Here is a 16,671-nt window from a genome sequence, read left to right as displayed (position 1 = left end):
TACACCTTCTGGTTGTGTGTTTCTTTGACTTTGGAAGCAAGTTGCACCTGTTTATCTACCTGTTGTGTTGTTTTTCTCATTTCTAGTTTTTATTATGTAAAATAGCCCCTCTTACATAACAATCTAAGCAAGAGGGAAGAACAAAAAGGGGGCCTCACAACCCCTCCAATAATTAGTGATCACTCATACGGTGTGTGTGCCAGCAGGAATTAGCCAAAAGGGGGCTAAGTTGCTGCAGGCTCTGTGTGTGTGTGTGTGTGTGGGTTTGTTTGTTTGTTTGTTTGTTTTTCCTTTCTCTCTTTGCCTTAACACAACTGTGTTTTGTGTCGAAGACAGAACTTCGGGTCTCAGTGAAGAGCTGGGATAGAGGAGAGAAGATTTATTTTCATTAAAGTCAACCCTCTTGCAAAGCTCTATCTGTGTATGAAGGGGGGTTGGCTTTCCCCAATCTCTTTTTTATCCTTGTAAGTTGACCTTTGTCTTGTCCCTTGGCTTTTCTTGTAGGAATTTGATATGCGGCTGCACAACGGCAGCTTTCTCAGGTGGATTTGAAATTGACATGTGTCTGCACAGTGACAGTCCCTTTGTATATGTTTTGTTTTTATGTCCTCCAGCTTCCTTTTCGAGGAATCTGTTTGAACCTAGGGTTGGGTGAGTGTGTTTTATAAACTGTTTGTATGCCAAGGCTTGTATATTCAATAGAACGGGCTGTAAAAGTCTATTTCTCTGCAAGGTTTAGGTGAATGTGAGTGTGTTTTGCATTAAAAGGAGGGCTGCTTGTTTGTTTGTTTGTTTGTTTTTGAAGCTAATACAGTCCTTGTTTGTTTCTTAATTGACATTTGTTAAGTAGTAAAGGAGTAACGTGCTCACTGAAGGAATGTGGCAGGGAGATCGCCACAATCTCTAACAAAAGCTTGCTAGCAGGAATGGAAAGGAGGGGGAGCGGGGGAAACAGAAAAGCCTCGTTTTTAAAAAAGCAAAAAGCCTCGTTTTTAAAGAGCAATTTTTTTCTCTTCACAGCAGCAAACCATGGAAGGGAATTGGCTCTCCCACCAGCTTGAGGGAGAGGTGATATGTCTTCTAAGCAGGCTGATGATCTTCACTAAAGGTTGATTAGAGGAAAAGTTTTATTTTATATCCCAGGTCTTAAGTTTTTCTAGGAAGTATTTTTGAAGATATAGTATGTGGAATAAAGAAAAAAAAAGGGGAATGTTAAAAGCAGAATAGGAAGGGTTCGTGGCAAGCAGTAATTGCAACAGGAGCCCTGACACTGTGAGGATTTGGGAAATTTTGAACCTCAGGAGAAAAGGGGACAGAAATTTGAAATGATTGGAAAAAAAATGATGATGGCAAAGAGAATGTGTGTGCACATTGAAGGCAATATTTATCTCCTACAGATTTGAAGTGTGCTTCACCACCCGCCGTGCCCAGGTTGCAGAGCACATCTCAGGGGTGACTCCATCGCCCAAACAAGGCACCATGGAGAGGAGCTGGTGGCCCGGCAAGGAGTTGGCGGCCTGCCAAGCTGCTGCTGTGGAAGCATGGGACGATGAGAGGAGTCTGGAGATGGCTCTGATATTTCAGAGGTGGTAAGATATAGCAAACCCTTCAAAGACTGTTTTAAATAGACAGGGGCTCTCCTTATTGCCCTGTCCATAATTCGTTGTTACCTAAAAGAACCCTGAAAATTGTCACCTTTTGAATGAGCACATCGAGGTTTTAACTCCATTGTCCAAATGAAACACTGTTGTGCGGAGTTGGCAACCTTGCTAAGCTGGCCGCCACGCGTGAGATGATGAGAGCGACCTACCAATGGCTCTGAAGCGAAATAAATAGGCCAAGTTCTGTCTGGCAACCCAAGTCTGTCAGACTTGTTCCCTACTGCCCTGTTTGCAGATCCCACCCTAAGTTCTCCTGAGGGTCAACAATGGGCTGGTGGTTTCGGGAGACATGCATATGTCACAAAGTGCAGTCTCTCTCCCCCATGTTTTGTTTTTTTATTGAAGAGTGGGTAATAATGTCCCTGGGCGGGATTTGCAGATTCTCATTGCTCATACAGGCGGATTGTACCAAAATCCAGCTGGGCATGATTCAGGTGTAAAGCAGATTTCTGAGTAATTGTATAAACCTGTCATCCACAGGTGATGGAGGCATTGTGTCTTAGCTGACACGGACTCTCCAGTCTGTTTGGATGCAGGCAAACAGAAGAGGAGGGAAAGTTAATCTCTGATATTGCTGTTGGAACCATAATATAATTGGGATGGGAAATGGATCTTATCTGGGAGAGATTGTATCTTTCTGTTCCTTGATATCAGCAGAGTTTTATGCTAAACTGGGCTGAATAATAATAATAATAATAATAATAATAATAATAATAATAGAATGTTACCTTTCAGTGTATGGATATTTGTCTAAAGAAGGTATCAACTATTATAAAATATGGTATTATGGAATGGAATCAATCCCCTGTGGGATGACTGAAGGGTTAACGAATGGATAAGAATATATAACTTATATATTTATATATCAATCTGATTTGCAGGAGTTGGAGTTATTAATGCTATGGGTTTAAAAGTTCTGGATAATAAACTGGCATTTTTAGGTGGTCATCTTGAAATGATAAATATTGCAGGAAGCTGGTGTGTTGATTCAAGATATAAAGGTTATAATAAAATATTAACTAATCAATATGATTAGACAGCAGCAATAGACATTAAGGGCAAGATCTACCCTACTGCACATCTATGAAGATTGGAATGTGATATTCAAGTGGAAGTGCTGAAGGTATTAACAGATAGAAGACATATTATCTTGAATATCAATATAGATGGAAAATGGCTAAATATGTGGTATTGTGTATTTGTTTATATTTGTGTGTATTCTAAGTTTAGAGTGTTTGCACGGATTGGGAAAATGAACCAAATTATTTCCCTGGGCCAAAGAGTAGACCATGTAAGATCAAGGGGTGGAGCTATGGGATAATCATTGCGGAAGAACATTGTATTTCGAGGAGACAGTGATCTGACATGGTCAGCTTTACCTTGTGAGTGTATGGGAGGCCATCCTTATTTGTTTAGGGTATTCTAGCTTACCTCAAACAGGTAGGAGGACTGAGGTGTGACCATTATCGATCGTACCCTCCAAGCGCAGATATTATCTCTGTCACGTGTCTTCTATTCTTTTAACAGGAAAACCCTCTAATGCACGCCGTGTAGTTTTGCTAAGCCAGTTTATCCCTATGCAGCAGCTCTGAAATCTAAGTGGCTGAGGTGTCTCCCTACTCATGCAGAAAGTGAATCTGCCGCAATGTGCGGAATATCCCTAGAAGCGGAAGATCCAGAGAAACCCTGTCTCTGACCCCACCGGGAGTGGGTCAGAGCACGGTCTCCAAAGGCAACAAAGGCCTGCTGCCAATGCACCGGGAGCCATTGGCCCTGCGCATGCCTATAGAAGAAAGGGAAGAAAAGAACACTGAATGGGAGGACCGGACGATCGTATTGCCTTAATTTGTGTTGACCAGTTACAGATAGGTTAACCAATCTAGGATGATTCAGGGGTATTTTCATTATATTAGAAAGTCCCCTTGCTGTTTTATTGCTTTTACGCTTCTGTATTCCCTGCTTAATGCAATGTATGCATATAATGATTCACAAAGTTGTGTCATGGATTCTACAGCCTATTGCCCTTGCTAGAGAATATCGGTCATTTCCCAAGGACGAGCCGTAAGGCTGTCCAAAAGAAGAGGAGGGAATGAAGAGGGAGAGTTTTAATTCTCTAGTTTATAAGTTTATAAGTCTGTTTGTAACCAAGCTTTCTTGGTTAGCTTTCACTCTCTCTGTATAAGCTGAAAAAAAAGTTTTTAGCTAAGAGCTTGTCTGCTAATGCATTCTTTACTGACATACTGTTAATCCAGAAGCGGGCAGCTAAGGGAGGGGGCTTCCTCCCCCTTTCTCCTCTTCTCTCTCCTCACCTTATCTCTTTCTCCTGGTACTGCATGGCATTCTTTTTGGCTAGAGCTTTCAACTTTCGCTGAACTGAAAGTCAGGTTTTTTTTTAGTGGCTCAGAGCCGCGCATTTGGTTTTCTCTGAAGGACAGTCTCTGAACAGAGAGAGAGAGAGAGCTTTTAATTTTGAACTGGATTTCTGGGCTGAAAATCTTCCTTTTCTGGAAAAGAAAGAGACCCTTCTCCCTGAATACAGGTAGCTTCTTCTTCTGAAAGACAGTCTTTTAATTTGCTACCAAGGAGAGACTCCTTCTTTGGAGGTCTTTAAGCAGAGACTTGATAGCCATTTGTTAGGCATGCTTTGATGGTGTTTCCTGCTTGGCAGGGGGTTGGACTGGATGGCCCTTGTGGTTTTTTCCAACCCTATGATTCTATTCTGTGATTATATATTGAAAGCCTCCTGGAAAGCCTGATGTAAGTTCCCCTTTTACCTTGTTCCCTATGCAATTAAGTCCTTTTAATTGACTTTCCTTTCTCTATGTAAGTCTCTCTTAAGTCCCCCTTTTTTACCTTCCTTCTTTCTCCCTTTTAAGTCTTTTAAACTGAGATTCTTTGTCTCTCTCTCTCATGCTTTTTAAGTTCTTTTATTTGACATGTAGCTTCTACTGATGTGTAGCATTCCTAGCCTCACTATAAATGGTATTTAGACTTTACCTGAGTTTGTAAAACTTTGGCTTTTGTCTGTAGCCCCTTTTATTTGATACTATTTGCATGGCCTTTTTAATATTTCTATGTTATTGGTATAATATTTTGCTTTTTCTGTAAGCTCTCTTTGTGCAACTTATTCTGTTAGTGCATACCTTTATTCGCTGGCTTATCATTAGTCAATGAAAAGCGCCCCTTCCCTGGATGGCACAGGAATTCCTGGCCGAGGGATGTGAGAGTTGCCAGATAGCCAGAGACAGGATAATTCTTAGGGAAAGGCGGGAGGTACCAGGGGCAGCCAGGGGCTGCTTAACCCCCACTTTGAGATAAGAGTGTGAGACAGGAATTTTCAAGGATGGTACTAATGGTGTGACGTGCAAGAAGCAGATTCCTGGGGAGGGGGAATGAGGGGTTTGAAGATTATATAAACTGTATGCAACTGATGCTCGGGGCAGTTCGCTGTGAATTATCACGCGGGTGCCTTCCTGCCATTCTAAATGACAGGAATAAAAACTCTTTCTCTATTTCAAATCCTCAGTGTCTTTTTTTTGACTCCTTCCTCCCTCACCCCCCCGGGTGCAACAAAGAACCCAAGGTTAACGGAAAGGTCTGCAATAAGGCTACAGTACAACATTAACAATATGTGGTGATATAATGCATGGCATTGCTTTTGCCTGGCTCTGGCTCATGGGGAGGGAAAGGGCTCTTGCAGTGCAAAGCTGCCAGGAATGATTGCCAGTGCAAGAGTTTTCCATAACTGGTTCCATAACTGTTCCTTGACTGTAATTAGAGCAAAATGTATAATTAGTGCTGCAGTTACAATCTTTGTTTACTGCCTAAAAAGCAAAGCAAAACTCTCCTGTTAACAGAATTTCCTTTGTAGTGCCATGAAGCTAAGGTTTGTTGCACAAAACCAACACACAAAAAAATAATGTTGGCACAGGTTTGGAGAGATAGGACAATCCTACATTATGAATGTTATTATAGGTTGTTTCAGTAGGATTGCTTGACCACAGTTGTCCATGCATTGGTAATTTCACAGTGGACGACTGCAGTGCACTCCATGTGGGGTTATGTTTGAGGTTGGTCTGGAGGTTGTAGGTAGTGCAGAACACAGTCACCAGGTTCCCTATGGGGGCAAGCTACTGAACTTATATAACACTTTGCTTGTGGGATTTGCACTGGCTGTCAATCTGCTACTGGGTCAAGTTTGAAGTGTTACTACTAACATATGAGACCCTATACAACTCAGGATCAGTTTACTTGAGAGATGGCCTGATTCCTTATGCTATATATACCCTGCAAGTCACTGCAGTCTGTAGGGCAGCTTCTCCTTTATTTCCCTATTGCTATATGTTGTTGGTTTTTTTTATATAATGACAGATATTCTATCACACTGAACTGTCGGGCAAGTGATAAAATCGTAGAGATGGAAGGACCTTACAAGTCATCTACCCTGCACAAAGAAACAGAAAGTTGGTTTGTGGGAGGAGGAAAATGAATTTATGTATTTTGATGTAACACTAAACCATAGTGTTACATGAATGAGACAAAGGCTTATGTGATCTCTGACTTATCTGAAATAGCTGTGAGGAGATTACTGGAAACATTTGCTTCCAGTTTAAACTAACTGCAATTTGTTATTTCATCCAAAATAGAACAAACTATAGTAAGTTTAAATGATGGTTTGTCTAAACAAGTCACGTTCAAACTGGTTTCTGATCTTAACTTGTTTGAATATATACCATATGTAAAACTAACTACATTTCCTAGTTTGGATGAAACGATTGACTGTGACTAGATCAAAATGGAAACAGATGCTTCTAATCTGCAGCCAGAGGAGGGAGGAGAGCAGGCTTGTGTATGTAACACTAAACTATGGTTTAGTCACTATGGTGCTACATCCAATGCAGGTCAATATTTTATGGTAACATATTGGACAAAATGAGAGCAAGGCACTTGAAATGAATAACAGTAGGAACAAAAGGATATTGGAAGTTAACAAGCACTGCTAGTGGAATTTTAGACGCTTTCATTCAGAATCAAATGTTCCACATCAGATTTTCTTTCTTTTAAGCATTATCACTGATCATGCTTCTTGTGATCAACCATGAATCAGGAAAAATGTGACTTCCTGATGCAGTATCTTCTTTTTATTGATCCCTGTTGTGTTTTATATTTCTCTAGTTGGCTTTTCTAGCCTAGAACATTTCTGAAATGACACACACTCCTCACTGGGATAAGTGCAAAATGCCTTGAGGATCACAGTTTCTAATCCTTAACATAATTTTCAACACAATCCAATTGTATATTGGCTCTGAAGGAAACCCCAATGGGGTTTACTCCTAGGATTTATTTATTTAAGACATTTGTAGGTTGCCCTTCAATTTGTCAAAACTTCCAAGGCAGCTGACAACAAAAGAAGACAATATCAACTGCATGTTAGAATTGAAGGCACAGTGGTAGGAGGTAAGTTGTTGGTAAAAAGGTTCTCCTCCTGATTTTAACTTGCTCCATATTTCATATTAATGGCAAGGGGAAAAAAAACCTTTAAGAGAATAATTATGTTGTGAACTGAGAATGGCTGAAAGAAATTTCTCCTTGCCCCCTTGTGGTCAAATGGGTTTTAATTTTTTTAAAAAAAATACTGCAAATACCCATGAATTTTACATGAAAACAGTTGTGAAATTTAAGGTTTGACTACTTTAAAAGCTGGAAATGTAGGGTGTGTGTGAAATGAGTACTCTAGTTCAGAACCAGCTCCTGCTTTAAGCAAATATCAGTCTTGTGGGGGCCCTTTTCTGTTGGTGGGCATTGCTGGGTTGAGCTTGTAATGGTGGAAGGCAACAGGAACATCAGGTAACTGGAGACTGCCATTATAATTTCCCACAATGCTCCAGAGTGATACCATGTCTGAGGCATTGTGGAAAACGAAAATGTCAGCTTAGACACAAATGTTTGCTGCTATTTGGGACACCAGGCCAATGTGTTTGTTTAAAGGAGGTCCAGGGCAGGCAGCAGTGATGGTTCCTTCTGTGACATTGGGGCCTTGGCAGCTGTCCAAGGATGTCAGGAGCTGATACCAGGCCTGGTCTAGCTAGGCGTAGTATCAGCTCCTTAGGTAGAAGCAACAATATTTTGGCTGAGGTATTATCGCATTATTATGGGATTATGTTGGCCATTTGGGTGGGATTTACGTCTAGGCTCTTCACAGGCAATTATTTTAAATTAATAAAATGACTAGCTCTTACCTACCTGTTTGGGTAAATAAACACCTTATTTGTGTGCTATTATTTAAGTCCCAGACTTCAAACAATGTGTTATGTAGTATGTAGATTGTAGTCTAGAACAGTTGTGTTCAAAATGTGTTGGGTGACCTTGAACTTCTGTCAGCAATTCCTTAATTAGAAGTCAGCATTGGTAAATTGTGGACAAGCTTCTCTGAAAGACAGCTTACCCCCATTACCCATCTTCCTGTCAAGTCTGAACTATTTGCAGTTGTTGGAGGGGATCAGGGAATCACATGCAGTGATATGTACAAAACCACATTAGAGCTTTGGAAGAGCTTGCTATTCAAGCAAGGTCTCAGCCTCAACAGGAAGCATTTTATAGCCCTTCCAGTCCAGGAGGAGGGCAATGGCTAATTTGGATGGGTGACCCAGGCAGCTCCTGAGACTTCTACTGTTATAGTTGTGTTCTATGAAATATTTTCATGGGGCAATGATGAGACCCAACTGTCCTGCCTCTTGGTAATCAGCATGAACAGTGTATGCCCTAGAACTTGTTTAAGAATGCTCAGAGGTGACCAAGTTTTTGATTATTCTTCATTAAGAGATCTTATTATACAGTAATTGTAAACAGGAGTTGCCTGTTTGCTATGTGCTCCAGAATTGCTCAAACTATTTGCACCCAAAAGGTGCCATCAAAAAGAAAACTAAGAGCCATGTAGATTGTGCTTTTAGGATTTATTTCACATAGGTTGCCAGCAGAATTCATAATGAAGTTTGCTCATTGTCCTTTAATAGCTAGCAGCATGGCCCAACAGTTTCCGACATAAGAGGTTGTTATGGGATATTATTATTACTATTAAGTGTGATTTAACTGACAATATTTTTTAAAGCAAGTATTCATTGATGGATATTTATCTTTACCACAAAAAGTTTAGAATGCGATGGTAATATAATGGCTTAATAATTGAAATTCAAAGCCTATTTCTGTTAAAATATTGTGTTGCTAATATTATAATCCAGATTTAAAAGATATATTGTTTCCCTTTAACTGAGCTTTGTCAGTTTCAGATAGTCTTATGATTACTCATTGTTACACAGCAAATGGATGTAATGAAAAGCTATCATGGGAGGCTATGAATTTGATCAGAATCTTTTCTTCCTGTGAGTGGAAAAGTAGCATAGGAAAAACAATTTGATGTGGGGGAGGAAATCACAGAGGGCAAAGATTTAAGATCACACATACACCAACTCCCGTGGCAGACCTCAAAGCTGCTGTGGCTGCTTTTCATAAAATACACTTTAAGAAATGCAGGGGAGACTGCAGTATTAATTCTAATGGGCTTTCACTGCAGAACATCATAGTGGTTATATTTAAAATACTGGATTTAGACTACCAGCTCAATTAGATATTTAATACAGCAAAGAAAACAGTTTCTACAGATATATCTATGGTTAGATCCTACTTCTAAAGCATGTATGAAATGATGGCCCATCCCACTCCACAACTTTATGGATCAATAACTCCTGATAAAATAAGGGAAGTGAGTGGTGATTGAAAAGCCATGGCACAGTTTGGTCTAATAATTTTTAGATTGCGGGCAGAACCTGCTTTTATTGTACCATGCAGTAGTAATTGTTGGTAATAACAACAAGAAGAGCAATCACAATTAGGTGCTTTATGGCTATGAAAACTGCACTACACAATCCATTATTGGTTTTGTCTGGATATCTGGCAGCCTTTAAAAATATATATTTAGCACTCATGTAGTGAAGCCTGATAGCGATTAAGTACCACCTGAGAATGAGTTTTAGCTGATAATAATTGATTTACTAATTTTTGTTGAGGTAGATTTACAGTAGCGTTTGGAGCTTTATACTCATTTTAAATTCCTTTGAGAAGATAAAAGTGTGGCTAAATATTTATATTTGAGGTTATGGAACTCCATCACAAATGATACTGATGTCCTCATTTAGGTGCAAGGTGAAAATGTTTTTGCTTACCCAGGCTTCAAAATGTAATCAACCTTCTTGCTGGTACTGCTATTTTGTATATGCTATTGTGTTGCTAACATATTTTTTATTGTTGTGCCATGTATTGTATGTGTATTATTAGGCAGTCTGGGATATAAGTACCAGAAAATGTGTGTGTGTGTGTGTGTGCGTGTGTGTATATATATATATATATATATATATATATATATATATATATATTTGTGTGTGTGTGTACATAATTTAGCCACACTTTTGTCTACACAAAGGAATTAAAAGTGAGCACATTTCCAGGGTGAGTCACAACAATTTAAAATACAGCATTAAAAACAGTTTAAAACAAATTAACAACCACAAGCTTAGTGACTGTTTGCAAAAAAGTGAAGGTGGGCAGAGCGTTACTGACGTAACATGTCTAATATTATGCACATCTACATAGATTGGTACTGTGACTGTGACGCAAAAGATCTTGGGATCATAGTGGATCACTGAAGGCAACTACAGGTGCTGCAGCAGCAAAAATGGCAAAATCAGTACTGTATTATATTAATATAAGGAAAGGGACTGAAAACAAATCAGCAATGATCATCCTAGTGACAGTCCCTTTATGTAAAACGATTGTGTGGGCAGAAATAGGTCTCCTTTGTGTAACCTCATATGCTTTCCCAAAAATCTTCATGCTTTTCCAAAATCAGTTGGTGAATAGAGGCACTTGTTAAGATTCATCTATGACAAATCCGTGAAAGTGACAAAGCTTGAATCATCATTTGGAATATAATTTCCTTCTCTCTCTCTGAGGCCTTTGCTGAACAAATAGAATAAACTCTGCTGCTAAATTCGGACGATTATACCATTCGTATCCCCGCAGCAACCGGGGGGGGGGGAGTAGGACTGTCTCATAGAGACAGCGGACCGAATCTAACATCCACCCAGCGAGTTCCGTGTATTGAGGTAACGTGTGAATCCACGCCTCCCTGGCCCGGTTCTTTTGCAGGCTCCCTTCTGACACGCTGTCGGGAAAAGTTTCGCAACAAGCGCGCGGGAGGCTTTTTTGTGGGCGCTTATGGGTGGCTGTGGGGAAAGTCGGCTGTATGCCGTTGCGAAGTATCCTGTTTTGTTTATTGCGCGAGAGAGGCCTCGTTTCCCCTTGGATGTGGGGGCGGCTGGCAGCTGCGGCGGCGGCGGCTCCCCTCCCCTCACAGCCTCCCTCGGCCTGGCTGGAGGTTTCTTTTCTTCCAGGCCTTCCCAACACACAAGCCTCCCGGCATCGACCGGTTGCTAGGCGTCGTGACGACAGAGGTGCGACGACCGGCGATTGGCGGAGGCCCTGCTCTCCCCCCCACCCCCGTGGGATTCGCAGGGGGAGGGGCGGAACCGGCGCGGATGCTGGAGCATGCGCAGTGGAAGTCGAGCGTCCTGCCCGGCCACGTCTGCCGGGTCCTGCTGCAAGCGGTTGTGCTGCGGAGAGCCCGGCTGAGGAGGCCAGCTGCTCGGCCCCATGGGCTGCTCCGCGCGACCCTCGGCGGGGCTGCGCCGCCGGCCCCTGCTGCTGCTGCTCGCGCTCCTCCTGCTCGCGCAGCCCGCCTTGGCTTGGGAGAGCGGAGACTTGGAGCTCTTCGACCTGGTGGAGGAGGTCCCGCAAAACTTCTACGTCTTCCTGGGAGTTGAGCAGGTGAGGGGAGGGAGCGCGAGGAGGAGACCCACCCGGGCGGGCTCGGGCCTCGGGGTCCGACCCGGCCCGCCATTCCTGCTTCTCTTCCGGCTGGGCCCGGCTGCGACCTCCCCTGAAACCCGGGGTGCTCGGGCCCGGAGCGTTTGGGGCGGCCGAGAGCCGGGACCAGAGGGCTCCTGAGCATATACAGATAAACTTCTCGGGGCGGTTGCTGCTGCCTTGCCCCGCGTATCTGGGGGGAGGTTTGTGAAGCAGGTTTATAGTGTGGCAGAGGACAGGGTTATAAAGTTGTGTGCGTGTGTTTTAAAAGTATACAGTGCTGCCTCTTCTACCTCGTGCAGCTTATTTGTTGCCCACTCACTACCGTTTCTCCCTGTGGCGAGGAAACCCAGACTTCCCTTGACCTCTTCTCTCTCTCTCTCCCCCAACCTCCCCCCCCCCAATTTATTCTCCGTTTTGATGTTTGGATATTTCCCTTCTGACCATCCAGACCTCTTCTAAAGGGGCAGTGTTCTGTGTTTGGATCCTGCAGGCTCCATGTGCTCTTTCCTCCTTCCTTCCACCTTTATGTTAAAATTTAGTTGCCCCTTCTTTTCTCACTTCTTTTCATCCTCAACCCCTGTAGGACACTTCCCCTTTTCTTTCAAATGTAGACCACCAAACCTGCAAACATCTTATATTCTCCCCCACCCCACTGCTTTTATGGTAGTAGCCTATTTCCCATTTTTGTAGACATTTTTGCACCCTAAACCTGGCCAGATTTATGAGTGAAAACTTACACATTACCCTTCCGTTTGTGGAGGAAGCCATGTGATGCATGCTTATTTTCTTGCTATTTCCATCTAACATTCTGACGAATGGGCTGCTCCCAATATTCTAATTTTCTGTTCATTAACATTGCCTTCTGAGGCCTGTCACTGTGTGTCCCTGTCTTTGGAGTTTTGTCTGGTGGCAACTGGGCATAGGAATGGTATTCCATCTTTAGAGTTCCCTCCTCAGAAAGGCCTGTCTGGCACCCTTCCTTTTAACATCTTAGCTGTGGGTTAAAAGTGATTTTCTTTACCTTTAGTTTTTAATCATCAACAAGATGTTGCTGCTGTGTTTCTGGTAGTTTTGCTGATGTTTTGGTTTACTTATAGTTGTTTATCTTGATTGTGTACTAACTTGTGAAGCCATTGGATTAAAAAGCAATATATAAATGCAATAAATAAATAAATAAATAAATAGGATGTGTGGCTGCTATTGAGCAGCTACCAGGGAAACTTAAAAGTTATCTTAAGTTTGTATTAGGAAATAGTGTCCAGCTAAACAGTATTGTAAAAGTTCAGGTTAATTATTGTGAAACAGATTTGAATGGATTTTACTTTTTTAAAAAATAAAATAAAGACTGATATAGCAGATCTGGCAGAACCTAGTCAGCAGGTGCCTCAGCTTATTTCTGCTCCTGATGTTTGGACTACTTTGCTTGAGGATCATATTTTCCTTGAAGTGTGTGGTATAATTTCAATTTGAAACTTGCATAGTTGAGACCTAAACCTAACTCTGAACCGAATCTAATAATCGTGTTCCGTTCTGATTCAGACATTAATGTAAAATGATGTAATAACTGGTTCAGTTACTATGAACTTATGTTTTGCAGATTGATAACCAACCCTTCTTGCGGTGTAAGTCCGATGAGAGTGAATATAATGATGACTACTTAACTAGAAAACTTTTTATATATTTAAAACATGGTGGCAGATACAAAGAACCATGCTTCTTTCTCTGTCACTCTAACAGATCTTAAAAGGGCTCTCCCCTGAACAGCATTTGTTGAAGCCTGAGAACTTGCAGTTGGAAGGGGAACTTGTAGAAGCCCACATACCGGTAATTGCCTAGGTGCATGCTTGAGGATCATTGGATACTAACTGTTTTCACACACAAATACCACATCCTGTAGAATTCTATCAGTTATATTTTATCATTGCACAATCAGAATGAATTTCAGAAACCCAAATGCTTTTTCTGTGCAGCCTGAGCAGCACAGTTACTTATTGCTGCTTGTCTCTGCTTACCCCACCCCACCGCCCTGCTCACAGTTGTGGAGAATATTTTTGTTATGAATGGTCCGTGTCACCATTAAGAAAAAGAAGTAGGAATATACCTATATTTGTGGACTGTCCCTGGATCAGGTGACTCTTCTTCTTTAAGTTCTCAAAGTCCTTGACCTACCTCAGTGTTGTCATATGAACTAGCCAGATGTTTAACTGATAATCATAGTCGGCCTGTCATTTAAAAAATAAGATTTTAGAGCTGTCTTGCCCAACAAGGTGCCTTCTAGATGGTTTGTACTATAACTTCTGTCAGCCTTAGCCAATATTACCAATGATCACCTATTTGGGGAGCTGTGGAACTTGTTGAGTGGCACTATTATTATTATTATTATTATTATTATTATTTTGTTTAGTCGTGTCCGACTCCTCATGACGCCATGGACTAGAGCACGCCAGGCACTCCTGTCTTCCACTGCCTCCCGCAGTTTGGTCAGACTCATGTTGGTAGCTTCTAGAACACTGTCCGACCATCTCGTCCTCTGTCGTCCCCTTCTTGTGCCCTTCATCTTTCCCAACATCAGGGTCTTTTCCAGGGAGTCTTCTTCTCATGAGGTGGCCAAAGTATTGGAGCCTCAGCTTCAGGATCTGTCCTTCCAGTGAGCACTCAGGGCTGATTTCCTTAAGAATGGATAGGTTTGATCTTCTTGCAGTCCATGGGACTCTCAAGAGTCTCCTCCAGCACCATAATTCAAAAGCATCAGTTCTTCGGCGATCAGCCTTCTTTATGGTCCAGCTCTCGCTTCCATACATTACTACTGGGAAAACCATAGCTTTAACTATACGGACCTTTGTCGGCAAGGTGATGTCTCTGCTTTTTAAGATGCTGTCTAGGTTTGTCATTGTTTTTCTCCCAAGAAGCAGACATTTTTTCATTTCTTGACTGATGTCACTATCTGCAGTGATCATGGAACCCAAGAAAGTAAAATCTCTCACTGCCTCCATTTCTTCCCCTTCTATTTGCCAGGAGATGATGGGACCAGTGGCCATGGTCTTAGTTTTTTTGATGTTGAGCTTCAGACCATATTTTGCGCTCTCCTCTTTCACCCTCATTAAAAGGTTCTTTAATTCCTCCTCACTTTCTGCCATCAAGGTTGTGTCATCAGCATATCTGAGGTTGTTGATATTTCTTCCAGCAATCTTAATTGCGGTTTGGGATTCATCCAGTCCAGCCTTTCGCATGATGAATTCTGCATATAAGTTAAATAAGCAGGGAGACAATATACAGCCTTGTTGTACTCCTTTCCCAATTTTGAACCAATCAGTTATTCCATATCCAGTTCTAACTGTACTATTTACTAAATTTGTATACCCCCTTCATCTGTAGATCTCAGGATGGTTCACAACATAAAATTACAACATGAAAACCAACCATAAAATACATAATAAAAAGATAACGGAAAACAAATTCCCCTTTCCCACATTACATTTAAGAGAGATTTGGTTGTTAATCAGCCAAAGGCCTGGTTGAAAAGGAATGTTTTTGGCTGGCACCTAAAGGCATGTAATGAAGCCACCAGTTGAATCTCCCTGGGGAGAGCTTTCCACAAATGGGGAGTCAGTGCAAAAAAGGCCTGTTTCTGTGTTGCCACCCACCGGACCTTTCATGGAGGAGGCACACGAAGAAGGACCTCAGGTGTCTAGGTAGGTTCATATGGAAAGAGGTGGTCCTTTAGATATTGCAGTCCCAAGCTGTTTAAGGCTTTATAGGTCAAAACCAGAAACTTTGAATTGGGTCAGGTCAGGATTGGTGTTGTCAGCCCGTGCAGTCAGGCCAGGATTGGTGTTAATATGCTCAAACCATCTTGCCCCAGTGAACAACATGGCCACCAAATTCTGCACCAGCTGAAGTTTCTGAACCATTTTATGAGGCATCCCTATGTATAACATGTTGCAGTAATCTAACCTAGAGATTAACAGAGCATAGACAATGGTAGTTGTCTTCTCCCTGTCCAGATGCGAGTGCAGTCAAAGCTGATGCAAGCCGAAATAGGTTGGGGAAGGCTGTTTTAGAGATTCCAGTGTATACACATGGGCAAAATGCAACCAATTAGTGTAGTATGGCGATTCTAATTTGTGGGGAAGTGGGGGGGGGGCATCACAGTTCATTTTTGGATTAAATATGAAGAAAAATAGCCTTTCCCCATCACTGGTGGCATCATTGTAAAATCCAGCATGATGGCCGGGCCATTTTGCCTATTTGATAATTCGGCCCTGGTCGAAAAAGCCTTGAACTCTGTACTGTAATCAGAAAAATAGTACAAGTATTATTGTCTGTTCCGCAGTCTTTCCATAGACTACCTGAATTGAGCTCACAGATCATCAGTGGTTCACGAACAAAGTATGAGATAAGGGATGAGGTACAAAGAGAGACTTGAGGCATATTGCTTTTTTATGCAGGAAGTAGCTGCTTGGCCTGGCCGTTCTGAGAACTGGATAGTCCCCCTTCTAAACTATGCAAATAAGGGCTGGCTCAGTTCTCAGTGGCTCCCATTCAGACTGGGACATGGTTGAGGGTGGAATAGAGGCATCTTTCACTTCAGACACAAGGTCATCCATCACCTGAGCAGCAGCATCTGAGTAAACCCATTTACTTTCTCTTATATAAATGAATGACTGCTCTTCTTTCATAGGAGAGAAAAATAACGTGCTGTGCTTGAGGACAAACCTTACCTAGTTTATGACCCTGTGGCTTGATGTGTCTTTCTGCACAGAAACATACTGCACCTGTGGCTTCTTCAATATACAGGCCTCTTTCCCATGCATTCCATTGCTCATTATAATGACAAGCATTTCAGTAGAAACAAATAGATTGTTCTAAATCCTATACTCTCTCTCTCTTAAAAATGCTTTATTTTAAACAAACTAATTTATTCATATTCTGGCCCTTCTGCTAGAATATGAATAAATGGAGGATAACTGCTGCACCTTTAGAAAATTAACCTGTGAAGTAGTTCTGTTACCTGGATGTACATCTAAACTACGTGTGAGCTGAAATGCAACTTCTAAAACTTGACCAAGCACATTTTCTATATGAAGAA

General features: G+C 41.8%; 1 protein-coding gene across 2 annotated transcripts in view; it reads left to right on the top strand.

Moving 5' to 3' along the window:
- Positions 1 to 16,671, top strand: part of DNAJC1 (DnaJ heat shock protein family (Hsp40) member C1) — a 126,929-nt gene that overhangs the window by 41,973 nt on the left and 68,285 nt on the right. The window contains exon 1 of one of the 2 annotated variants that reach the window (XM_033165891.1): positions 11,319 to 11,540. The exons of the other annotated variant lie outside the window; for it this stretch is intronic. Within the exon in view, the coding sequence (XP_033021782.1) occupies positions 11,367 to 11,540 (174 nt within the window). The 5' untranslated portion in view covers positions 11,319 to 11,366. Of the gene's footprint in view, positions 1 to 11,318; positions 11,541 to 16,671 lie in introns of those variants that run through there. 2 annotated transcript variants of the gene reach the window in all.

This window comes from Lacerta agilis, chromosome 12 (assembly GCF_009819535.1).
Source record: "Lacerta agilis isolate rLacAgi1 chromosome 12, rLacAgi1.pri, whole genome shotgun sequence".
Taxonomy (NCBI): Eukaryota; Metazoa; Chordata; class Lepidosauria; order Squamata; family Lacertidae; genus Lacerta; species Lacerta agilis.
The sequence above is the reverse complement of the archived record's forward strand: the minus strand, read 5'-3'. Positions and strand labels throughout refer to the sequence as shown.